Genomic DNA, 26,476 nt, shown 5'->3' with positions numbered 1-26,476 from the left:
ACAATTCGAGTCTGTATCATTTACTTTTGACACGAGTGGCAACTTCAAGTCGCCATCTGCTCATCGACGTGTAGATGAGAAAAGTACCACCTGTAGTTTTGAGTGAATAACTTTTAGAGCCAAAGTTGATGATTCCTCTACTTGTGAGAGAGACTAAGATCGCAGAAATCTGAATCGCAGCAAAAGCGATGAGCAAAACACTTTCTGTTCCACAACCTTCACACTAATAAACATGACCTATTTGAAATGAGAGAGCAGCTGAGATGACATGCATGGACTTAGTGTTTTACAAAACTTTCTTCCTTTTCCAGGCAAATATAAAACACTAAATTAAATTAAAGGTTTTTGAGTTAAGATTGTTAGATGCCATGGACTTCAAACCCTCAAGTTCATAATTAAACATCGATAATAAAAACAATAAATTTCAGTGAGTTGTGTGTTGTTGTTTTTTTGCAGGGTGTTAAACATCAGTATATAATGTTTTATATGATGTCCAAAATCTGCTGTAAATGTCTGCCTTGAATTAAAGAATTAAATCAAAAGTTCTAAAAAGATCGCATAAGACTCTATGTACTAAAAGTATTTTTTTTTATTTCCCATTCTGATTATTGTTCATCTTAGGGAACTATTTTTTTAGTTTTTAGAAATTGTGTTACATTTTTATTTACATAATAGAAGTTAAACTGAAAAACCTAACAGTGCTCAGATGTTATAAATATATATTTTTTCAGCTCTTTGTACTGATTCAACAAACTCATCTTCTGTTTAGGTTTAAACACTTGATCAGCTTGAAATGACAATCTAAAAGAGAGAAGCATTTTCTCCACCTCTGTGCTCGCTTTGTTCACTAAAAAGTAAAAATGGTTTACACATCTATAAACATTATTCTATGTGCGTATAAACCCTGCGTCATGGAAGAAGTTCTCCGCTGTGTGCTATGTATATGAATGAATTGCTTTGCTTTAACACGGTGACTGGCTCCTCCCCAGGAAACCCATGACTGTGCCTTCCACAAATAGAATATTACTCACTTAAAGTGGAACCAGTACATCAACCATTCCTTTATGAAAAATGGACGACATGCATGTATATGTCCATGGTCACCAGATAGCACATTCAGGTAAGCAAAATTAGTTTAAGCTGAACCTATTCTCAGAAATTAGTGTCTTTTTGTGTGTGTGGGTGTGAGTGTGTATATGTGTGTGTGTGTGTGGATGAGGTTAGGCCAACTGGACCATTTAATTTCCCACGGTACATTGTAAATGCACACAGTAATGAGCTATGCACACACGCATGCACCCGCGCATACAGTCAAACACACGCAAAGCACCTCGACTTGCATCGGCGGTAAAGCAATAAGGAAACGTGTAGGCGGTGTGACGCAAGAAATGTGAGTCATTCACGCACAAACCAGTTACAACATACATCAGCGTCACAAGGGTGACCTTTCCGACAGGTCGGACAGATTGCCGCTCCGCTCAAGTATTGGTCGGGGTCACTTAAAGCCACCAGTCTCTGGGACAGTCATCCTTTTCAAATCTCTCTCTCAGGTTTATAAATAAAGGTAGAGGTCCAGACATGCAGGCTGATAAGCTCTTTTTCATTGTTCTTCGGAGATATGATGATGCAAAAGGCTGTAACTATAGCAACTCAAACATGTCATCTGAGAAAAGGACCCTGCTGCATGCTGCTGTTGCAATTATTTTTGCAGTCTCAGGAATCACAGATTTATATGTCAAAATACTCAAAAAGAAAGATTACATGTTTCAAATTATAATGCCTCAGGTCTCTTTAGGGATTTTTGATGTGACAGGTGAAATGTTCAGCTTTATCAACTCATCTACATTTGAAGAAGAGCCACTTCAACCTGAGACTCCTCAAGGGACCATTTGCAAGCGTTTTTAAATCAATAGGATTAGAAAAGGGCCTTTTATATTACCAATCACGGCCACGAGAGGGTGCTAAATCTGCTTCCGCTGTGGAGAGGTTCAAAGAATCGCATGGCCAACTGTTGTCTGACCCTGCTTATTAGATGAGTGGAATATAAAGGAAGGCAAAACGTTGTTATGTTGCAGCATATTTCAGGGATTAAGAGGTTTTATTTGATAGATTGTAAAACAGCAGGCTTACTTCATAATTTATGGAAAAATGTTGATTCTTCCATGTTCTTGCACAGACAGAACGTACAGTTGTGAAAGATACACAATTCGAAGTGCGGATATGGTGCTATTATAGGTTTGTCTTTTTCTGCAAATAGTAAAGAATAAGTTAGTAATAATAATTAATTTGTATGAAAAATTCCAAAAATAAAAAATAAAAAACTGCAGATTTGCCAACAATCTCTGCTGAAGCTGTGCAGTACAACATGTGCACAAACACACACACGCACACACGCACGCGCACACACACACACACACACACACACGCGCGCACACACCCCCCTCCCCACACACACACACACGCACACACACACACACACACACATTAACCAGATGGAAGACAGATGTTTGATAGAAAAGGTCACAGAGTCCATGCAGTAATTGTCTCCTCTGCCATCTTTCAGTATTCCCTGCATTGTTTTACCACATCCACTTAAATCCAGGAAATTTCCTCTGGAATGGAAACCATGTCCGACTCTCCCAGACCTATTTGTGTTTCTTGCCCTGCTTTCTCTCCTGAACTCGCACACATGTTCCAGTGCTGGTACACTGGAACATATTTTAACTCCTAACACATGCACACACGCACACACACAACCACACACACACACGCACACACACACACCCACACGCACAGAGACGTGTCTATTTAAACATACACAGAATATTTGTTTTGCAACGATGTATTTATTTCTCTTCTCTCTTTTCCTTATTCTTTAAAATATCCTAGCTTTGTTTTTTTCATTGTGTGATTTCATAGAAATATATGAGTTTGATGGAACCAAATTAAATCAGCAGTTTAATTGAACAGTTACTTTTTTAGTATATACTTCTTTACATTTTCTTGAATCGTTTTTTTTTTTTTTTTTTTTTTTTGACAAATTGTTAGAAAAGTACAAAGTAACAATACAAACATCTCAGTGTAGTGAGAAATGGGGCAGACTTTCCTCAGTGTGGTGTCAGAGAAAGGAATGAAACGGCTCAGTGTTGTTGCTTAAACCGTAAATAAATCATTTGCTTTGTTAGAGATAAAATCAAATGCATTTGTATGTCTGTAAATTAATACTATTTAGTAGCGCTTTTATTAGCTCTAACTGTGAAGAGGACAAACAGTGAATATTCAAATAATTTTAAAGCAACATATCTCAGTTGTATTGAGATATGGACTTTGAGGAACTGTAACATGAATCTGCAGATCCGTCTCAGTGTCGTTTGGCTTTCTAGATTTTTCCTTAACATTCAGAGAAGCCAATCTGAAGCAGTAAGTAAACAGAGGCCTGCTGGAACAATTGATGAGGAGACGTTTCTAATCCTATTATCTTTGTCTAAACTAATCCATTAGAGGTAATACCTCCGAGACATAGATGTGCATTTGCAGGTTTTAAATAATACATGCAATATATCTGCTCAGTAATTTAACGTGCTTAAATCCAGGGTATACAAACAAAAAAAACATGTCAGATATGCGAGATACAATGCTGACTGGATCAGAGGGAATTAAGAAGACTATTTTGCACGGAGGAACGGGAGATCTCCCCAAATTTATTACTGGAACGAAGGTAGTGTTTGTCTTGAGAACTTTATTGACACATTTCTGAGCAATGCAATTGTGTTGTATCTTGTTTTTCTTGTTTTTCTTATCTCTATGAGGATTTTTCCATTTTCATCACAGACAGTGAAAATGTATCATATTGCTACCTTTTTAAAATAATGGCTTACATCAATTTTTAGAAGTGAAAAAAAGGAAAACACACCACTTCTCTTTTTCACAAAAGAGTGAAAAAGAAAAAAATTATCTTTCTTGCCTAAAGATGATTTAGGCAAGTAAAACAAAAAAAAACACTTTTGGCAGAAAATGACTGAAAATGTTTAGTAAGTTAACATTATCAGGGTTGATAATATCTCAATTTCCTGAGCAGTTTTTAAATTAAATGAGATTCAGGACAATTCAGTTTAATACAATTCAGGACAGAATAATCTTATGAAATCAAAATTAAATCCAGTTTTCTATATTAACAATTGATGAAACAACAGAAAATCTTCAGTCGTAAAAATAAACTTGTTTGCTGGATTATTTATTTTTAACAACAAAAAGCTTGTTTTAGACTACCTAATGTAACCCAATTTTCTCTTTTCCTCTTTAATGTTACATAAGTGTGTTGTTTTACATTTTTCTTCATATTTTCTTTTGCTGACTCCTTATGTCTAATAAATCCCTGCAGGTTTGACTAATGATCATTTCCCCTGAATTTGTTGCTGCTTCCTGTGGGTCTAGGTGACGTTCCACTTCCGCACACAGCTGTGTGATGATGAACGCACGGTGTTAGACGACAGCAAAAAGGTGGGGACGCCTATGGAGATAGTGATTGGCAACATGTTTAAGCTGGACATCTGGGAGACCCTGCTGTCGTCCATGAGGATCGGTGAAGTGTCAGAGTTTTGGTGTGACACCATTGTAAGTGAGGAAAAAAGTCAAGGATGTTTGGGTTTTCTTTTTTTTGTTTTTTAATATCAACATTTGACGAACAGATTCTAAAATGTTTGATGTCATAATGTAGATATATTAAAGTTATATCTACCATTTTCAATTACAGCGAAGAAAAAATAAGAATAATAAGACGATTATGATGTATGTCACTTTTACAACAAGGCCTGAAGAGACAGAGTAAAATGTGTCATCTGGAAAACACGAGCAGCGTCTTAAACTGATTTCACTGCATTATGCTATAAGTTAGGTGTAACTCTAACGGAGAACTGAACTTTTCTCTCTATGCGACTGTATTTAAATTGTATCTTTTCTTTTTTCCCCTCATTCAAACGAGTTTCAAATTATTCTTGTAATTAATTGGCACAATAAGAAAAAAAATAAGCTACACTGAACTGGAACATATTGTGCTTCACACTCAAAACATAAAACCGGTGTCTAAGTGAGAGGACAGGATTCAGAGAGTTTTTCTGTGTGTCGATTAAATTTTCTTTATTTATCCCTACATCATGTTTTATCCTTAATAGTGAGCCACTTATGAATGCTGCCACCTCCCTTTACATGATCTGAAATTCTGCTAGAAATTTGGGCTTCGGTGAACCACTCCAAAATGATCAGCTCCTTCCCGCCTCCCGTTTCTTCTTCTTCTGGTGTGTTTTTTGCATGTGTGCTGCACTCTGCTCGAGACAGATGGGTTCTGGCATCCTGTCATTAATCCACAACGATCTCACTCTCTAATCGGCTCCGACTCCTGCTGAATCAGCTCTACTGACCCTCCTTCCCTCTGATTAGATTTGATGGAGCTTAAAGCATCTTTTTCACTTTAAATAACATGCCTGCTCCATGCATACTGCTGGATATGTTGTGCACTATCTTAGCCATCTGACCGAGGGTTGTGTTAACACTATGAAGAGCAGAAGTAAACTTTAAACAAAATTGGATTTAATCCTTGTTTCATATTATTACACATTATGTTATTATTTCTTATTCCTCTTTAATTCCTGTTTTGGAATGAAAAATACCATTGGATTCACAGCCTTACTTTCTTATTTACTTTTGGTTTCATTTCATTAAAAAAAATGTCAAATAAAATAACCACTGTTTGTAACTTGGTATTACCTACTAGTATTTGTCTGTGTGTCATGAATGGATTGTTGCCGGTTGCTGGTGCCCCTTTTCCTTTTCCTCACACTTCTTCCTTCCACTACATTTTCCATTAACATGCTTGGGTGCAGAACTCTATGAACATTCACCTTCTTCAGCAATGACATTTTGTGTCCTATACTCCTAGAGAAATGTGTTGATGACTGTCTTCTGGACATGATGGTGTGGCCTACTGACCCAGAGTAAGAGACTGTTCAGAGGCTCAGGAAACCTTTGCAGTTGTTTTGATTGACTGGTTGTGACATCCCGAGTTTTCATTAGTGATCTTCTTCACAGTATTCTAATTGTCTGAGACACTTGGGGTTTTTATTTTCTGCAAGCCATGAACACCAAAATTACAAGAAACAGTTGCATCATCATATATCTGATGATTGTACATAATGTGAGGATTTTACTTTCAGAGATGGTTGGCAAAAAAATTGCACTTTCTTACAATATTAAAATTTTTCACTTTCACTTCGTTCACAAAGCAGTATTGCCCATGTCACCGTCATTTAGGAAATATTGTATAATGACCCTTGTGACCTTTCCCTTTTGAATTTACAAAAGCGTTTTTTGTTTGTTTTGATCGTGATGCATGACCAAAAACAAAAGCAAAACTTTAATCCCAAAATGTTTTTGCAGACATATTTTCAGGAGCAAAGTGTTGACCAGTAAAATAGAAAGCTGTTATGCGGTCAATGTTGTTGAGCTAACGCTGAAAATCTGGAAACTCTCACAGGGTCTATCTTGTAATCGTCTCTCCTCTCTAGCACACTGGTGTTTACCCACTGGTGTCCAAAAGCATGCGACGCATCGCCGAGGGCAAAGACCCAGTAGAGTGGCAGGTCCACACGTGTGGTATGGCCAACATGTTTGCATACCACAGCCTGGGCTATGATGACCTGGATGAGCTGATGAAGGAGCCAAAGCCACTCTACTTTGTCCTGGAGCTGCTGAGGGTCAGAAAATAATGATTACTGTGCTGAATCCATTACCTAACAAAATAAAAAAGATTCATTTTTATTGTATTAAATCAGAAATGAAACTTCCTGTGTGTGTACGTGATGGGCAGGTGCAGCAGCCCAGTGAGTACAACAGGGAGACATGGGCCCTGAGCGACGAGGAGAGGCTGAAGGTCGTCCCTGTGCTGCACGGCCAAGGAAACAAGCTGTACAAACAGGGACACTACCAGGAGGCCACGCAGAAATACAAAGAAGCTATAATCTGCATCAAGAATGTGCAGACCAAGGTAGCCACCCCTAACAAATATCAAGTCAGTTTTGTTACTTTCATAAATCTGAGTTTCCACTGCCATCATGTTTTTCTCTTCAGGAAAAAGCATGGGATGTTCCATGGCTGAAGCTTGAGAAGATGGCAAACACTTTAACGCTCAACTACTGCCAGTGTCTGCATCGCATGGAGGAGTACTACGAGGTCATCGAGCACACCACGGATATCATCAACCAGCATCCAGGTTTGAAATGACAAAAGTCTCCCATGGAGCAGTCAGAGGTGTACAGTTTTTTTGACTATACTTACAAAATCAACCCTGTTTCTGAAAGTTTACTCCCACTGCTGCCTTGTGGGAAAGCTTTTTATATAGGTTTGTACATGGACACAGCTGTGAGCAGAAATACATGAACTTCTGTAACATTTTGTCACATTTTATTGGTATTTTATGTGAAAAACTGAAATCAACAGCAAAATGTTGTGGTTCAGGGAGAATAATGATTTCAAAAGATTTTTTACAATAACAAAAAAAAAATCTTAAAAATATTACATTTGTACTTTTTCATTTAATACAAGAAAATGAAATCTAGTTCAACCAGTTTCCTTCATAGAACCACAACAAACAAACTCCACCTGTGTGTGATGTAATCTCTGTATGAAGCCATTTGTTCTGTGAAGTTGTCAGAAATTTGAAAGAGAACATAACTGAACAAAACAGCATCATTAAAACCAAGAAAGTTGTGGAGTAACTTTAGGTTATAGGCGCCAAACTGCAAAGTTGAAACTTAGTGATGGGTTCACAGCTTTGAGGAAACTGTAAATACAGGAAACTATCATTCATTATGTGTCTAACTTTACCTTATTAAGAACAAAAAGAGAAAACCTGTTTTCCAGTGTTACAGTTCAGTATTCCAAACTTAAAAAAAAAAAAAAAACAGAGCTTTGCACAATCGACCATCTGAAAAGATTATACCAGAGCTACAAACGTATCAAGACCTGGCAGCCCATCTAAACTGAAGAATCAGGCAAGCTGGGCATTAATCAGAGAAACTTCCGAAAGGTATTGACTCAGAGACGCCACACTTTCAGATCTATATTTACAAAAGGTGCTGAAAACAACAAACATTACTTCCACTTTCCAATAATGTGTCACTTGTCCAAGTCACTGCAATGCTACCACAAATGTCAAACTCAAGAAGTATAAAAATGTCATAGGGGAAGGTTTTATTCCAACTTTTTATGTACTTTGTGTGCCAAATTCTACCTGTGCCTGATTGCCCTGCAGGCGTCGCAAAGGCATTCTACCTGCGAGGGAAAGCTCACAAGGAAGTATGGAACGAGGCAGAGGCCCGGCAGGACTTCAGCAGGGTGCTGGACCTCGACCCTGGCATGAAGAAGTCAGTGAAGAAAGAGCTGGCAGTGCTCAACATGCGCATGGAGGAGAAGAACCAGGAGGACAGGAACAAGTACAAAGGCATGTTTTGACCCAGAGACTAAAAAGGCAACTGTTTTCATAAAAAAGTGAACACTGACCTCAGCACCACAGGAGCTCTGTAGGTCTGCAGGTACCGACTATTTAAGAAAAAAAAAAAGTTGTTTCTATTTTTGTGTCCAGGGAGATTTAAACATATATACCAAATGCTACAGTTAAAAAGCCCTGAGCGACGAGGGCTCATCTTATATAAGATGAGTAACACAATCTGTGTTAGAAAGTGTGTATTTCTCAAACTGTTGTGCAATACCTCAAAAACTCAATAAATAATACCACACTTTGATATCTGAGATGTTTTATTGCTTTATAAAAAAAAATGTTTATAAACAAATTGAAATTTAAGAGAAGCGTTAAAAATTTAGATGTAAGGTTTCACAAAAACTATAAAATCACAGGCACAGTTCAAACTAACCATAAACAAGATCTGGGAATGAACTCCTGACCTCTGTGGGTCAGATGTATTTCAAACGACAACATAAATGATGTTTCAAAACATGGATTTGGATTAGTCAGATTCATCTTTCAACTTCAACTGAGAGCAATCGTCTCAATTTAGGGGTGAGTCCAGGTTATTTTTTACTTAGGGTTACGAAAACCTAAAAGACAATCACACTTGGGGTATGAGGTAAATTGAATAACCAAATCGGTTTCCTTTACAAAGAGAGTAATGTAACATCCTGCAAAAGATGTCTTAAATCTACCTGTAAATAGGTAGATCATACATCTATCCAGACAAATCTTTGTCTTGGAGTTGCACATACGTTGCCTCACCACAAGAGGGCGCCATGGCTGCAAATCAAACCCATGTCCACCTGAACTTTGGGTGAGAGATTTTCCGGACAGTCGGCCGCTTTTCTTTTTGTCTTACAAAGAACCGGCGGCTGGCGGAGCTTCAGCGACGAGCTGCTTGATCCGTCGCTGTTCTGCGATCACATCCACATCACAACAACGCCATCGTTGTGATGCAGCAAGCTCGATGGAAAACTAGTTCCACAATTTCTGTGGTAAAAAAAAAATAAAAAAATAAAAAAATAAATAAAATGTGTTCGTTTAAACATTCGACAGTCAACTGAGAGCCGAGTTTCATTTGGGGAATCCCCTTTCATCTAAAGGGAGGAGTGCGCCATGCACCCTGAGAAATAAAGCGGGTGATCATGCTGCGTCGTGCGTCGTAATCTGTTGGTGCAGGCATTAAAAAGGAGCGCGTCGTCACCACGCACCAAGTCAATGCAAGCACAGACAAAAGGAGGAATGAGACAACGCTTTTCGGCATGACATGCGGGTCAAGGTTCAGTTAGTCTAATCTAAATACCCTTTTCGTCTTCAGCAGCACATATATGTTGTAGAATCACAACATCGTTTACGTCAATTTCTCGGGGGCCGTTTCTAAAGTCCACTTAGAACAAGCTGATTGATGACACGGGGGTCCAGCCTGTCTGCTGGCGAGCTGGCCGGAACATTGAACTGCAGGAGAGAACTGCATAGCAGCACAATCCTGCTGCTGGCCTCCCTCCATAAACCAGTGGTGCTGATGCTGAGAGGGAGAGGAGAAAGGGAGGAGGAGGAAGAGGAAGAGAGGAGATGGGGGGCCGAGGGGTAGCCCCCCCTTCCGCCCCCTCCTGCGTCTTCCCTTCTTTCTACGGAAGACAAGTTGGCGAGAAAGTACGAGGTCCACACCGGAAAACAGACAATTAATGGGTCCAGAATAAAAGCAACATGAGCCTGAAACGCTTCATTCTTTTTGTTCAGTTTTAAGAGGAAACTAAGAGAATCTTATAGGAACAATACAATTATTAACACTCTCTATCTATCCATCTATCTATCTATCTATCTATCTATCTATCTATCTATCTATCTATCTATCTATCTATCTATCTATCTATCTATCCATCTATCTATCTATCTATCTATCTATCTATCTATCTATCTATCTATCTATCGAAGTAAAAATCTATCTAAGTAAACATATCAATAACTTAGTCACTATAGTTGTCTAAATTAAAATTTCATTTAGAAAAATAAATGCATTTATTTATGCATGCTTGTGTGCATGTATTAACTAGTTAGTTATCTAGTTGGCTTATTATTTTATAAAATACGCTTTTAAAAACACTTTATCTGCTTCACACTTCACAGTAAGTTCAAAGTCCGACTCGGTGGCGAACTGAAACTATGCACGCATCATTTTGAGTCAAAACATTGCGAAATGTCGTTTATAAATAAATAAATAAATAAATAAATAAATAAATAAATAAATAAATAAATAAATAAATAAATAAATAAATAAATAAATAAATAAATAAATAAATAAATCTTTTATTTTGAACTCATCTCCCGGAAGTCTTCAGAACAAACGCAGGAAGTTGACCAGGTCCCGAGTGGAGTAAAGCGCCTCTGCAGCAGAGAGAGAGAGCAGGACAGGGACTCTCTGGGACTGGTCTGAGATAAACATCTGGAAAGGAAAAAGAAGAGAAAGGACAGAAAGAAAAAAAAGACTTAGAAGCACTTTAAAAGAATAAAGTAAATAAATAAACAAACAAATTGAGGCGTCGTAGTGGGACTGGATCAAAGCGGGATAGGTGGATGTATCAGAGAGAAGAGGAGACAAGAGGAGGCTCTTTGGAAATAACTCCAACAACGAATGGTGATGAAGGAGAAGGATGCTGGTTTAGGAGGAGGAATCATTTGCTTTCATCTGATTGATTTCATTCGTGGCGGCTGTCACACCTGAGCTCATAAAGCCCAGATACACCAGGAGGAATCCCTTGTTTAAAGTCAAGGGATCAGTCTATCTATCAAAGCCTGGTTCCTATTGAGAAACGTGGACGCGCTACGACTCATCACAAGCTTCCAGTCTGCTTATCACGTTTCCTCTCATAATTCCTTGACATAAAAACCGGGAGTGGATCATGGCCATCAACACCGACACCGACTTCCTGAAGTCCACCCTGGGCAGTGAGGGCGGAGGAGGCGCCCCGCCCGCGGACCTACAGGAGACGGAGAAACTCCTGACGGTGACCACCGAGCCCGGGGCCGCCGGCATGAAAATGTCCACCTCCTTCACAGCCAACGCGGCCGGGGCCAAGGCCCTGGAGGCCGATCAGAACGGCCACGGCGTCGCCATGAGGTCGGGCTCCATCGGGCAGCTGTCCGCCGCCGCCCCCCTCTCCCCGTCCAGGGCCAGCCTGAGCCGCTCCTCCACCGGGAACGCCACCGTGCCGGAGACCCCCAAGCCCAAGGATTACCTCATCCTGGTCATCCTGTCCTGCTTCTGCCCCGTGTGGCCCGTCAGCATTGTCGCGTTGGTGTACTCTGTTATGGTGAGTTGGAATTTTTTTTTTTTACGGCCAAACACTCCCACAGAAATGAAGCTGAACCTTTACTGATCTTGGAGTAGCTGACCAATTCTTGATATTGTTGAGTCTTCATTCAGAAAGTCTTGGAGTCACCTTCTCAGATTTAAGTTTCTTTATGTGAAACAATGTGTTTAATAATAAAAAAAGTGAGAAAAGCTGAGAAAAGTGAGACTACAATGTTTCCTTAACACCTTCACATGCATTACGAACTGCATGTGAAGAAATCAGAACGTGAACAAATATTTACTTAGTGCTTTTAATAAACTTGTAGAAAGAAAAAATAGCTCTATAGTCTTAGCCATCTGAAACACTTAGTGTATCTGATGAAAAGCCATTAATTTCTATTGAATGATTAACTAACATCTGGTTGTTACCGGCTTTTGGCTCAAGGTCACTGAACAAGTTACAAAAAATGTATCTGTTTTATCCCAGAAACAACATTTGTGATGCCAGCCCACAAGTTTATTTAATGATTAGGTTCAAAGGTCAGTCTGCCCGCCCCCATATCATTGGTCTGACATTAAACCAGGTGCTTCTGGTTTATTGATGGAAACACCTGTTTCAATGAAAGTTTCCATTCAGCATATCGTTGGTCTTTTAATGTGTGTCAGCTGCGGATGTTCCAGATGTTCTTGTGAGCCGATGAGAGAATTCACAAACTCTGAAACAATCTTCCTCTTTTTGTAAATATAACACTTTGAACGGTTTTAAGTCTCTTCTTATTATTAAGCCTTTTCGCTTGACTCTTTTTAGCAATTCTTTACATTTTGTCAATTTTCTTTATTGTACTTGTGTGTGTCTTTTTGTTCATGTTTTGATTGATTGATTGATTGATTGATTGATTGATTGATTGATTGATTGATTGATTGATTGATTGATTGATTGATTGATTGATTGACTGACTGACTCTGGGGAAATAAATAGGTCACACACTGATGTGCCACCATCTTTCTCATTTCTATTGTTTCTGTTTGAAGTTCCAACTTTACAGTCTGGCCATAGAAGAACAATTGCAACCTCTTCAGGAAATGTATTTGTAGCAATGCGACTTTGCCATCTTGACTTTTCATCTAATCATCTGACATGCATTTCTATGTTCTATTTTATGTTATTTCTTTTATTTGATTGATTATTTTGGTTGTTTAAAAAATGCCAACCTGCTCTCACAGCTTTCACAGCAGGTCTAGGAAAACACTTGTGAGTGAAAGAGAATGGCAGAGAAACCTAAAACAAGAATTGGAAGTAGTGAAGGAGTGTAAATACCTCAGTGCTTGTTCCATTTATTACAGTAAAGACCAGGTGTACAAATCTCAGCAGCATGAGTTCATCATCACCTTAAGTTACCAGTTTAGTTTATTATAGTTAGTATATTCCTCTCTTCTCCAGATGTTTTCACTTGAAATCTCTGCATGATGCAGTCAGTCTTATTTTTTAGAACAACTTTTTATTTTGTAATCGTCTATGCATGACACGTAAAAGAATCGGGGTTTTCCAGCATTAGCCGTATGTGTGAAATTTCCTTATGTAAACAAGATATTGCCGGGGGTCTATATTTGTAAATCTGATTATGATTAAGTCAGTGCTTCACCAGATATGAACCCTCTACCTTTCATGAGTGTCATTTATGTGCAATTCCTTAGCCATCTCCATTTTGTAAGCTACTGATAGAAAAACCAACAAGCTCAATTAGATGTAAAATTCAGGTTTGCAGGTAAAAAATACATCTTAGAACTGATATCAGTTCATATGAGCTACTGATGGATGGATGAATGGATGGATGGATGGATGGATGATGGATGGATGGATGGATGGATGGATGGATGGATGGATGGATGGATGGATGGATGGATGGATGGATGGATGGATGGATGGATGGATGGATGGATGGATGGATGGATGGATGGATGGATGGATGGATGCCTTTAGAAAGGTACATTTGTGGAGTATTTAACACAGAAATTACTGATGCTAATGAATTTAGTAAGTCTGGACATGTAATCAGCTCTTAGATTTTTTTTCTTGCTTTACTTGAAATCATGGAATAAATTGTTATGTATCAGAGGACTTAGCAATCCGAGCCATTAGCTTTAGCTTCCATGGGAGTCAATAGTCACTCAACATGAAAAGGAAAAACTGACCCAAACACCAATTCCAGTTTTGCTTTCCATTCAAGCTTTCTGGATTCCCACAAACACACATTTCACACGGCCATCTGTCGTAATTCTGTCACGTTGAAGCTGCTTAACAGCATCTTTCTTTTTACTTCTCAGACTGTGGTAAAGCCAAATTCAGATGCATGGAAGAACAAAGCAAAATCAATGGAGGAAACCCATTAGTTCCTTAATGTCACTCATGTGGCCACTACACACTAAAGCAATATTAGGCAGTGTTCACTGCATTTCCCCAAGCCGTCATGACAAACCTACTGACATTTACAAGTCTGTTACACAGGGAAAGTACTGAGAAGGAGAAGCTTTGACAAAGGGCAAGAGTAAGGAAAAGCGAAGGAGGTAGAAACTGGAGATGGCCGCTAACTCAATTGATGGTGAGAGAAGTCAATTTAGTTTCTGTGCAGAGGGCAGATTGCTGCAGTTAGCCAGCTCTGTGGCTGCCATCAGCATCCTCTCTTTTCTGGGGGAATGAGAAAGGAGATACAGGCTTCCCAAGGAAGATCAAAACATCAAGGGCAGATGGGTGTGAGAGAGACAGCAAATGGCCATAAAGTAGTTTCTATCACTTGATTAGAAAAAACAAAACCTGACTGAGAAATTGCACTGATGTCAGATATAAGAGCAAGTGAGTCAGAGTAGGCTAACAGATCAAATGAACAGTAATGTGGCCGAAACCACAAGGTAAAGCCTCATAATGTAAGTTCACCGCTTTGTTTTGAAATTCCCGTGGCTGAAGAGGAACAGATGCCTCAGAGAAGCATTATAATAGTAGCAATGAAGGGAAGTCAAAGGAACGTGTCTGGACTCTAAAACAGTAAAAAAAAAAAAAAAAAGAATAACGAATGAAGAACCAGGTGCTTTTATAGAGCTGATTTGAAATGCTCTGCTAGTACAATGAGCTGTCTTGGATCCTGCTTAAAGTCATGCTAAGAGGTTTTCTGTTGCGTTAGATGTAGATAATTACAGATGAAACTAGATTCTTATGTGCGCTTTTTAAAAAGACACAAAGCCCTTTGTTTATTCCACATATTGACATTAACACACACTGAACATTTCCTTTTTGGGTCAGCTAGGTATACCAAAATCAATTCTAATTATTTGGCATTGTCGTTTGCTGAAACCCATAATAGTGAGAGATTTCAACATTTTTTTCCAACTTTCTTTACAGCCACTTGTTCGAGTCCTGTCTTTTCCTTCGAATAAAGACCAAAAGAGACAAAAAATTCCTGAAATAAAAATTCAAATCACGATTAAAAAAAATATATATATTGTTTAGAATAATTGGAACATTAATTAATTAACTAACTGATGTATATTTGATTATGGCACTTGACAAAACACAGTGTTTGTTGCTTGTTTCATTATTGGTCATTGCTTGTTTTTATCAAGTAAAGCATTTTGATCTGCCTTGTTGCTGATTCATGTGCTCTACAAAGACATTTAGCTTGACTAGCTGAGGAAAATATTATTTGTTTAAAACTTAAGTTCAAAATTGACCTATCTTGACCATATCTGCCATTTTCATTCATTGCGTTATTTGTTTTTCTAATATCCACCCTGTTGTATCAAACCAGTTTCCTGCAAAGCTCATCAATCTTGCAGGTCATCATCAGTATAATGCTGTCATCAGCATTAACGGGAGCCGGTAGGGGAGGGACTTTTCTTTCATTGCCAGGTTTATTGTATTGACTCACAGACTCGTTAACAACTTACTAAATTTAACAGAGGAATACGAGGAGTAAACACACTCAGAGTATCTACTAAATAGGGAGTAAGTTTAAACATTTAGTTTCAAGGAATCCAACAAAAACAAACATGGTTGAATTTCAGTGTTTTTCAGAAATTCTGAAAGAAAGAAATGTAAATGCTGGTGTCTTATGAAATGACATTCTAGACTCCTGAAAGATGCTCTGGTGCGGAAAGCCAAGCCTGGGAGACACGCAGCCAATTACAGAGGCAGAGATGATAGGTTTTCTTTTTTTTTTCTTTTTTTTTTTTTTACAGCCGAAACTAGACCATCCCGATAATGTAAATGTCTTAACTGCAGCAAGATTATTGCATGCTCTGCAGATTTGCCTGTAAAATATGGACTTGCATATGTTGCACCAGAGAAGTGACTGTGTTTGCGCATAATGCATGTGTGGGTAGGTAAATTACTTCTTATTAGCAGATGCAAAATGGCAGCTTTGCAAAGCAGTATGCGGTGCAGATTTTGAGCTCCACAAAGTGAAAAGCCAAATGAAGAAACAAGTTAAATTCTTTTTTTTTTAAGCTTTTTTGTACGATTTGTACTCATTCTGTCACAAATGAAAAACAAGATATTTGCATCTTCTGTAAATAAAACATGGGTAGCATATTTTTACTGGTTCATGGCTGTTACAATTTCTGATATGATTTCTTTTAAAAAAAAAAAAGCAGATTAAGGAGAGATTTTTTTTTCATTCCTTTATTTACCATTTGGTAGAAAAACTTTTTAAACTCTGACTTTGGTAAAACATTTGAGCATCCTTCCTGCAAACAGAACATCTGTAACTGAGTCATGTTTGTATGGTGACTCTGTCGCTTGCTTTTCTATTGGACAGAAAAGAACTCTACAAGCACGAAATGCACTTTTTGGCTGTGCTCCAACAAAATATCTAAGGCACTGTATTTAAATGAATATTTCACATACTTGTCAATAATATTAAATCACAGTCATTTATTTGACCAGGATGCGTAATTGTGCACTCGTAAATTCAAACTATCAATGGGCTCAAAGTAAAGCCACATCTGCTGAATTTAAATGTCTACACTTTGTGGTGGAAGATTTTGTTATAACGTATCATAAAATATTCTAAATGCTTATGAACTATCATCAAATGAACCTCTGTGAGTTACACACATAAAGCTTCCTTCCTTTCTCGCTTCCTTTTAAACTAAATGTAAAGGGACAATAGATTCCTCTAAAATCCTCTGCAATATTTATGCACTAAATGGAAAACGGGAATAATGTAACATGTAAACGTTTCTGGAGAATTAGTAACATAAAAGTGAAGTGGTGTGAAAAGTTCAAAGATTACAGAAGTTTAAATAAACTCTACTTTATACAGGCTGTCCGTTTACACTGCCTTAGGTTATATTGGTTAATCTGATCTGAAAGTTTTAATGTGTTTTTCAGTACATGTTTAAGCATATCAGAGGTGCAAGCCTCCAATCTCCATGTCCCATGTATATAAGAATTTGTTGCAACATAAATCACCACCCATTTCAAAAGTGATAACAGTTTAAAGATAATAAAATTGTTTGAACAAACTTAAGTTACATTTGTGGGGTTGGGGCAGTTTAAATACAGCAGGAGTCTGCTGGTCTTGGCTTCAGCCTTGGAAGTAAGTCAGTCTGGATATATTCTAAAGAAGGATGCCAACAGAGAAATCTCCTGCCTTTCAAAATCCCAAACTCTTTTCCTAAAAAATGTTGTATGTTGACCTCAGAAGCTAAACCACAGGAGCAAAGTAAATGTACAAGCTTTTTCAGCAGCAACAAGGCATCTTACAGCTGCAGCAATAAGAGCAGTGCCTTTACGGATCTGACACATTTGATCATCTGACCGTGTTAAGAGGTTTAAAACTTTAATGGTGAGTCTAGTGTAAAAAGGCAGAAGTGAAAAAAAAAGAAGAAAAACCTCCTGTTAGCAGTTCAGAGATCTTCCAGACCCAAATAACCAGATAAAAATGTTTTAAACAAAAAAGATCAACACATTATACAGGCTCAATTTCTCTATAAGAACTATACTTACAGTGCAATTCACCATAAACATTAAAAAACATTATATACTCAATGTAAAGTTTATGTTCTACTGTAAAAATATGCAAATAAATCATATTTTATACCAAATAATGATTCCACATGGAGATGTGCTGTGTGACATTGTCATATAATCAAGAAGGGTTTCTTTTGTACGGTTTTCCTTCTCACAGGGCTGCTGGTAGTTCTTCATTATTCATGATGAGAGACAGAAAAAACAGAGCACTTACTGCCTCACCAGCCTCCACCTTCCTGCGCTTGAACGCGAGAGACTGTGGAGTGCGCTGAGTGTGAACACACAGGGAGAAATCGAGGCATTTTAAGGGCAGGATTTCACATCGTGAAAACCAATATCCCCAGTTGTGCCTTTATTTTAATCAATAAAGATATTAATCAAGCAGGAAAACATATATCCTAAATAAGAATGCTTAGACAAAAGCCTTCCCTTGTGTTTTTTTTCTGCATTTTGTCACAGCCGAGAGGAAGTGTTACTGTGTTCGTAAATCTTCCTTATTCCATTGACGTGTTTTCTCTAAGCAGGATGAATAAGCAGCGTTTTCTGAAAGAGACTTGCATTGATTCAAGGTGCTGATGCTGCTCTCCTTTGTGATGCGAGTCCAGATCAATACCGGTTCTGCCAGGAGTTTGTACCGTAGCTTCACAGTCATAGAGGTGAGACACGAGCGTGTCTCTGCATGCAAAGGATGGGAGAAAAAAAAGAAAACACTCACGCACACACACACAGACACACACACACACTTTGGAGTTGATCTATAAAGTATACACAGTCCTGTTCAAATTTCATACAGTCAGGAATGAGTGTAATACATCATTTTCAGGGGTTTTTTTTTGTGTGTGTTTTTTTACATTTTATGTGGTATCATTTACATTTCAAACAAAAAAACATTAATTGGGGAAAATTAATCAAATAAAACAGTAGGGATATTTATTTTTGGTCTGTTAACATCTTGGCACTTTATGCCGTCACATGGACAAAATAGGACACCCTGTGATGGGGAGCCAAAACGTGAATATATCATAGGAAAGTGAACACAATGGTAATAACGTCGGAGCTCAAGTGCCAACATACCGAGGTCGAATAGAATAGAATAGAATAGAATAGAATAGAATAGAATAGAATAGAATAGAATAGAATAGAATAGAAATTCCTCTATTGTCACACAACAGTGACAAGTCACAGGCAACCAAATGAAATAGAATCACACAAAGGTAGAATATAAAAGATATAAAAACAGAATAAAGAATAAAAATACTGCAGAGTTAGCGCAGATTTTCAACATGAATACTGTGCAGTTATTCAAAATAGCTGCTCTGTTCCAAAGAAGTGTGACAGTGGACAGGTTGATTTAAAAGTGTTCAAACTGTGTGCGTGCGTGTGTGTATTTGATTATTAAAAGATAGGCTATTAAAAGACAATCCATTCTGAGAGCCGACTGCAAGATACTAAAAGAAGTTACCAAAAATCCTAAGAACCTGCAGATGCAACACAGCAGTTTGTGTGTTGCATCTACAATCAGAAAGAGGAACCCTTTGGTCTCTAAGAAAACTTGACGGCCAATTTGTCAACATTAGCGCAGAAAAAGACTTTTGCCTTATGTTCTTTACATAGACATCTAAAACTGAATAATTTGGACACCAGAACAGAGGATGTGTTTGACTTAAACCAAATATATCACTGCAGGGTGACGAAGGGAAGGCTTCCAAGATTTGGAAACCTCGGAGTCTGCATCAGAGGCTGTATGTTGGAAATGTTGACCCATCTGTAAAAAAAACAAAAAAAAACAAATAAAACTGAAACAGAGCTGAAATCTGTGACATGACAATGACCTAAAACATACTTTTAAATCCACTAAGAACTGTATGAGAAATAAGAAGTAGAAAATTTTGGGAGTGTTTCCTCCATTTGCTATTTGCACTTTAATGCATTCCTTCTCCTGACTGCTTCCTCTGAGCAACGAGGTCATTTTAATTATTTGTTACAACTCAGCAAACTGTGGCTTTAGATAAAAAGATGCTAAAAAGAACATTTGAAGAAAATCTCACTGGGACAATTGATTTTTATTTCAGCATCATCAGACTCACTATTGTTGGTAGCAAGAAGAAAACATAGAATTGAAAGGTGTTCAAATAAAGCATGTGCAAAACAATGGTAAATGTACAACTTTTAATTGAAAATAGCTGAAGGCATAAACACCGGTCAGCATTTCCAGTGCAGTGATTTATGATTTATGATGGCTTGCCAGCATCGTCAGAGAGGTGGGAACCCCCACCTCCAGAGGCCTGCAGGAGCTACTTCATCAAGCTCTTTTATCTCCCTGTCCTTCTGTAATCCTATCTAACACTGAGCCAATCCCAGCTCTGTAGATTCAAGTGTCAATTAACTGAAGAGAGGCAACACTCACACTCTTGAGTCATTAAGAAAAGCAAAAAAAAAAGGGTTTTCTTAAACTGAAAGAGGCAAAGGCGAAACATGCATTACTGTTCAACCAGTGTTTTAATAGCACTTTATCTTTGAAATTGACTTACAAAAAAAAAAGCTGTGTAATTTAATAAAGATGAGGGGGAGGAACAGCTCTGTTTCCTGATGTGTTGCAAAGACAAGCCTGCATGAGCCGTTCCTAAGAATTGATCAGAGAAGAAAGTCTTCATGTGGAAGCTCTGAAAAGTGACATTTCATGTTTAATTTAACCTCATGACTTTGCTCTGTGGTCTGGTGCTTCAATTGACTAAATGTTGAAGTGACACTTTTCTGTTGTTGTAAACTCCAAAAGCTGTAGCCCACCAGAGTCCATTTTTAATATGCATCGCCTAAGTTGGCTTTTAGTTGTTGTTGAAGGAAAGAGACGTAAAAGGACTGGATTGTGCGAAGTGGAATGGTTCCTGATGTGGGGATGGACCATTCCACATCATGATTGTTACCTTGTGAAATGTTATAAAAGTTTATGTTCTGACCCGACTGTAGAAAGTATTAACAGCAGTGGTGCTAATTAATGAAACACATGATTTTATGCAAAAATGATTCATTTTTGCATGAATCTGGTGAAGAAAAAAAATCAATTATTTTTTCTTGCAAAAAAAGAATCGATTTACTCCACGGCGACAGTGATAAGCGTTCGCCCTGCAATTAGAGGGTTGCCGGTTCAATTCCCTTTCTCTTGTTGTGTCTTTCTGTCTTACTGCCCCAGGGCAGCTGTGGCTACAAACCTATAGCTTATCAGCATGTGAATGGAAATAACTGATTTCATTGTAAAGCACCTTTGAGGGTTGAAAAGTGCTACATAAGTTTTATTTTATAAGGCTTTTTATACATCTTCACCGGAGATGCAAGTAAATCTTCAGAGCAGTATTGTTTATGATTTTCTTTCATGATAATTTCTTTTTTTATTTTCATTTATTGTTTTTTGTGACTATTTTCATGATTTCATATTATTTCAAAAGGTCCATGGGATTATTTTATGTGAATTTAATGTTGATTTAATGGTAAGCTAATAATAGATTAAAAACAGTTGCGAATGAAAGCGTGCATCCATTTACAAGTGACATGAGCATGCATGAGATTAATGCATTTCATTTGAAATGAACATGGTATTTCTGACTCTACAGCTCATGAAACCAGCAGACGATACAATAAGAAGGAAATAAAGGCAGAGAAATTACGCATGCAAGCTTTTCTGTTTTAAGACTCCCAAATGAAACTGCAGAGCGAGGACTTGAGGCTTCCCATTCATCATGTCTCACAAGCATACACATAAATCACCCTGTCTCCGCGTCTGTGGTGAAAATAAAGCGATATACATACAGCATAAAAATGAATTACAGCACCTTCGCAGTGTTGTGCTCTCTTCTGTTCCGATTGGCCCGGCAAGGCACAATCCTCCATCAATCCCGAAATGCCAATCTGAAAAAGAGCATTTCACCAGTGACAGCTGGGAATAGTTTTTTATTGGCATTGCACCCTTAAAGGGTAGTGGACGAATTAAACAGCTCAACAGTGTTGCACTTGTTCTCTTGTTCTCTAAAGATTGAAATTGACGTGCTTAATACTTTAATGTGAAACTATTGAAGAGAAGGTGTAGTTAAGCTGGAACAGTCCCTGGATTTTACAAAGGTAAACTCTAGGTGATTTTTAGCTTGTCGAAAGACTCCAACATGTAAACAAAATGTGTGCAGTGTCTAGCAAATGCATGAATAATCCTACCGTGTCGGGGTTTTCTGGCCAATCAGAGATCATCAATCTTTAAAAAGCCCGACCTGTTGATTTCAGTTTTGGCCGATACCGATTTTTTTCTCCCGAAATGTTGCTAAACATAGCACGTAATTCACCAATTGGTAATAGCGGGGTGACTGCTGTTTACTGTGAGCATGTCGATATGACCTTGTGGGTTGGTCTGTCAGTCAAACTTTATTCATATTTCATTTGTTCTGAAAGTTTCGTGTCAACAACCAGACTGATAAATCGAGGATATTGTTGGATTGAAAGTTTTTTTCTTTTGTGTGTCCCAGTCCAGAAACAGTCTTCAGAACGGGGACGTCGACGGGGCCAGGAGGCTGGGTCGACTGGCTCGCCTGCTGAGCATCGTCTCCATTTTCCTGGGAGTGCTCATCATTGTCGTCTACACCACAGTTCACTTTTCAGGTACACAAACATCGCTGACCCGATATTTCAGAGCCTAATAGCACTCCAACACAATCTAATCATTGCATGAGATTCACTTAGCACAATTTAAAGACACCAACAGGCAACACTTTTTCTATCAAGAAAAGCCCATCTAATTGCATTGATTTGGATAAACATTACATGTGAAATCTTTTCCCAAGTGTGCTTGACATTTGCATACAACTATGTAAGATCCAAATCATGTGTTTACATGTTGAAACGCAATATGATTCCCACCCATGAGTACAACTGGAAGGTTTTACATGTAACGGCACAATGTCATTTCCTTCCTTGGAGTAGTATAAGAACATTTCACATCAAGGTTTTCTAATTTGCTTTTCATGTTTCTGATAAATTAAATTGCGAGATCTGAAACATTATATTATTTCCACAAATGAAAGAGATTATTTGTTGTCTTTTTTAACTTGGATGCCTCACACTGAGTCACACATTTAAAATGTTGTTGTTCTTTTGTAGAAAGTGACAAGGACAATGACGACTCGATCTATATGTTTTAACATGTTGCTCCACAATATAGTTTCCACATACTACACATTAGTTTGCAAATTATCACATGTGAAGTAATATGGGAAACCATTTCAGATGTGGAAGAATGACTCTTCATAAAATAGTTTTTCTGTAATGTTAAGACTAAACAAAAAGAAAAGTTAGCAAAAAGGCAACAAAAAAACATCAACGAAAAAGACCATAAGAGAGCCTTTAAGTAGCCGGCTTGAAAAGATCACAAGACCATGTGACTCAAAAGTTGCATCAAATAAAAAATAAAAAGTAGTTTAGAGCTTCAGCAGATTACTGTATATACATCTCCTGCTCCTCTATAGCACATAGTACGAACTGACTTAACACTCCTTTCTCTTTTCACCCTCTTCCTTTCTTTTCCAGCTCTTAACTGACAACCGTGAGGAACTCTGAGAAAATAAAAACACGACGTCAAAGCCAAACCACAGATATGGAGTATGGTTCCGTACTCTATGCCATGAAGTTACAGCATCAAGATTAACTTCAGTTAGCAAAAAATGTAGACAAGTCATGAATGACTGTCATGCAACAAGTAAACCAATAAAAGTATATATATATCACTGAAAGATGCATGCATTAGATCCCATTATCATTTGCCTGACAGAATATTCTGCTTTTGAATTGTTCGAGTTTGAAAAAGAGAGGAAGGAGTGAATGCAGATTTGTGTGATTATTAAAGGAGGATGGTTTCTCCTGTTTGGACAATGGACTTCTGAACATGAAGAGGATGATTTGTAAATGTGAAGCAGATGAATGATGGACTTTTCTGTGTCTGCGAGGGGGCTTCTTTAAAATACAGTCTTTGAACTTCAGACGGCTCATTTAATCTCCATATATCCGAAATGAACGTCTTGCACTCGAAGTATACACAAGAAAAAAATATATATATATTTGAGGTAAGGGGATCTATAAATGAATAAATAGTTTTGATTTTATAAAATGTTTGTATCCCAAGTGTTGCTGGGCTTGTTGATGTCGACTGGATGACTGCTTCGTCAGCAATTGGAAAGAAGGGGGGGGGGAAAATCGATGTAAATTTTAAGGGTTTGTGAAAGAAAAACATTTTTTTTGTCTTGAATCATTTTGTTTTCCAACTTAAGAAAAATGAGACCAACTGCATGCCTGAATGTAGACATCCCAATACTCTGCCTTCTTTTAGACTGTTATTGTTTGTTTCCTATCCTTAAGGGACGGACAGGTTTGCGCATTGAACCGTGTTTGTGTATTTTGTCCTTGTGGACAGTTAAAAGCACGTCTTGCACCATATATGAATCAAGCCTTTATTACAAACACTCTTCTCCCCCAGTTTCATCCGACCTTTCATCTTTGCAGAGTCTTTTTCACATTTCCAAACTTTTAACACATTTTACATCGCTATACTTTGACTGTTAGGAACCATCCTTTTACCGGACGTGTTACCATTCTTCTTGTATGGCTATGTAATGTATTTATATGGAAAACTATATATGCAATACCTTCGCATGTAAAAGGCCAAGCAGCCTGACACGCACTTATTTTTGTAAAAGAGCAAGTCTACGAGTTTGCCTAAGAATAAATAGCATTTAAAAAGACTTACTCAAAATCATGGCACGACACGTTGTCTGGGTTCGTCACTTTAAGAGAAAACTCATTACTGTGTTTAGACTCATGTAGATGTTGTATTGACATATGACAAGGCTTATGCTCCAAAGCTCAGATAAAAATCCATGAATCATGATGCATTATTCAATAGAGTTGTTTTTCTTTTGCTGTTAAAGTGTCTTTTTTTTTTTTTTTTACCCCATTAAAACTAAAATGCATTTAACTGGATGCCATTTGCTGAATTCTAATGGTCATTTAAGGGCTTTTTACAATTGAAACAATACAGCAAATACAATCCAAAGTCCTTGAGTGAACATCAGCAATGTAAGTTGCAGACTTGAGTCATAGCTGTGCAGAAAAAATAATAATTATTATAATAATACTCCATATGAACATCCAGAAGCAGCAAAAGTCCAAAGACTCCCCATGTTTACTGACCGCAGCTCCCGATTCACTTGAATTTTCTTCTTCTGTGGTGCTGGTGTTTAGGAACCAGCTGTTCACCTTTCACCTCTATTATCACTGTTTGGGTTTTTTTGTTTTTTTTATATTATACTGTATGTGATGGTTTTCACCTCTGTGGTGTACTTTTTGCATGTGAGGAATAAATGTTACCATGCATGGTCTGAGTTTTGTGCTTTGATGATAACTTCCAGATTTAAAAGATGCCTGGACTGCCTGTAAGTTTAAATGTCAAATGCTATATGCATACAGCTCCCTATGCAGTCACTGGAACCCCTGGTGGAGATTTAAAAAGCTGTAAAATAAAAATAAAATATTTCTTGTTGCAGTACCATAATATCACACGAGACAGTTCAGAAAATCACAACTTTAATTTGCAGACATTTAATTATTGAGAAAATGTTTTTTACAACCTCACCACCAGTGGCTCACTTCCTGACTCCTGAACGTTTCATTAATAATAAAGGATTGAGACAACAAAACTGGAGCATTTTTTTTAAGTTTGTACTTTAATCAGATCATTAGAATGTGTTGGAACTCATATTTTAATGGGGTTTTATGTGACAGACCAACACAAAGTAGTGCATAATTGTGAAGTGGAATAAAAAAATAGCACATATTTTAAAACCTTTCCTGAAAATGGACCTCAAAGCTACATTTTCCTTCAGTTCCAGCTTTAATCCTTTAGGGGTTTGTTTCTACCAGCTTTGGATATTTTTGCCCATTTTTACCTTTTGTGGACCTAGATTTTGGTATGGACTTTGACTGGACCATTTTAGCACCTCAACATGCCTTGATCTAAACCATTTCATTGTGTCTAATTTCCTTGTCCTGTTGAAAGGTGGACCTCTGTTCCACTCAGATTAGTTTCAGCCTCGCTCAGATTTTTCCGTCCCTGATGAAGTACGGCTTTCCCACAACATTGTTCTCCTACCACTATGTGCTGCAGGAGTGTCAGAAAATTGAAAAATATAGATGTGAATGTTTTACATTTATGAAAAACTGAAATTCAACTTTATCTTTTAATTTGATCAAAGCATTATGAATATCCAACAAAACCTTGAAGCCACAAAAACATTTTTTTCACCTAGCTGCCCGATCCATTGTTACAAAACACATCACTACTTTTAATATTTTCATGGTAATTTTTCAGACTCAGAACGAAAGGTGCAAGAGGGTTTTTTTGTGCTAAATCCAATATATTTCCATTGCAGACTACTTTAGCTGCAGTCCCGATCCTATGGATTGGAGTACAGCACAAAGCTGCTGCGTTTATTGCATATAACCCTGAACACAAAGCAGTTTCTGATAAACAATATTTATCATGACTGCAAAAGATTCAGATGGCAGAAGAAAGTGAAGTAGAGAAAAATATAATTCATGGCTGTCCCAT

General features: G+C 37.8%; 2 protein-coding genes across 3 annotated transcripts; both read left to right on the top strand.

Moving 5' to 3' along the window:
• The first annotated feature begins 1,047 nt into the window (after window positions 1–1,047).
• On the top strand, window positions 1,048–8,795 carry aipl1 (aryl hydrocarbon receptor interacting protein-like 1). Of its 2 annotated transcripts, none has more exons than XM_055028407.1 (6): window positions 1,048–1,120; window positions 4,435–4,614; window positions 6,561–6,749; window positions 6,863–7,039; window positions 7,123–7,264; window positions 8,306–8,795. In XM_055028407.1, the coding sequence occupies exons 2-6, from the start codon at window positions 4,513–4,515 to the stop codon at window positions 8,503–8,505; spliced, it is 810 nt and encodes a 269-aa protein (XP_054884382.1). In that variant the 5' UTR covers window positions 1,048–1,120; window positions 4,435–4,512; the 3' UTR covers window positions 8,506–8,795. The 2 variants fall into 2 exon arrangements, with proteins under 2 accessions (XP_054884382.1, XP_054884381.1); XM_055028406.1 differs by lacking the exon at window positions 1,048–1,120 and adding an exon at window positions 3,516–3,718.
• A 2,091-nt stretch (window positions 8,796–10,886) lies between these two features.
• trarg1a (trafficking regulator of GLUT4 (SLC2A4) 1a) lies at window positions 10,887–25,247 on the top strand. Its single transcript, XM_055028408.1, has 3 exons — window positions 10,887–11,832; window positions 22,347–22,479; window positions 23,404–25,247. Exons 1-3 carry the CDS (start codon window positions 11,422–11,424, stop codon window positions 23,412–23,414), a joined length of 555 nt encoding a protein of 184 aa, XP_054884383.1. The 5' UTR covers window positions 10,887–11,421; the 3' UTR covers window positions 23,415–25,247.
• Window positions 25,248–26,476: the final 1,229 nt, after the last annotated feature.

This window comes from Poeciliopsis prolifica, unplaced genomic scaffold (assembly GCF_027474105.1).
Source record: "Poeciliopsis prolifica strain line A6 unplaced genomic scaffold, Auburn_PproV2 SCAFFOLD004, whole genome shotgun sequence".
Classification (NCBI taxonomy): Eukaryota; Metazoa; Chordata; class Actinopteri; order Cyprinodontiformes; family Poeciliidae; genus Poeciliopsis; species Poeciliopsis prolifica.
This window is presented reverse-complemented; position numbering and strand designations above follow the sequence as displayed.

Excerpts from the sequence above, each read along its gene's own strand:
- trarg1a (XM_055028408.1), top strand. The coding sequence starts at position 11,422 with ATGGCCATCAACACCGACACCGACTTCCTGAAGTCCACCCTGGGCAGT. Across the intron at positions 11,833-22,346 it reads CGTTGGTGTACTCTGTTATG|TCCAGAAACAGTCTTCAGAA; the intron begins GTGAGTTGGAAT and ends TGTGTGTCCCAG.
- aipl1 (XM_055028406.1), top strand. The coding sequence starts at position 3,614 with ATGTCAGATATGCGAGATACAATGCTGACTGGATCAGAGGGAATTAAG. Across the intron at positions 4,615-6,560 it reads AGTTTTGGTGTGACACCATT|CACACTGGTGTTTACCCACT; the intron begins GTAAGTGAGGAA and ends TCTCCTCTCTAG. Across the intron at positions 6,750-6,862 it reads TTGTCCTGGAGCTGCTGAGG|GTGCAGCAGCCCAGTGAGTA; the intron begins GTCAGAAAATAA and ends CGTGATGGGCAG.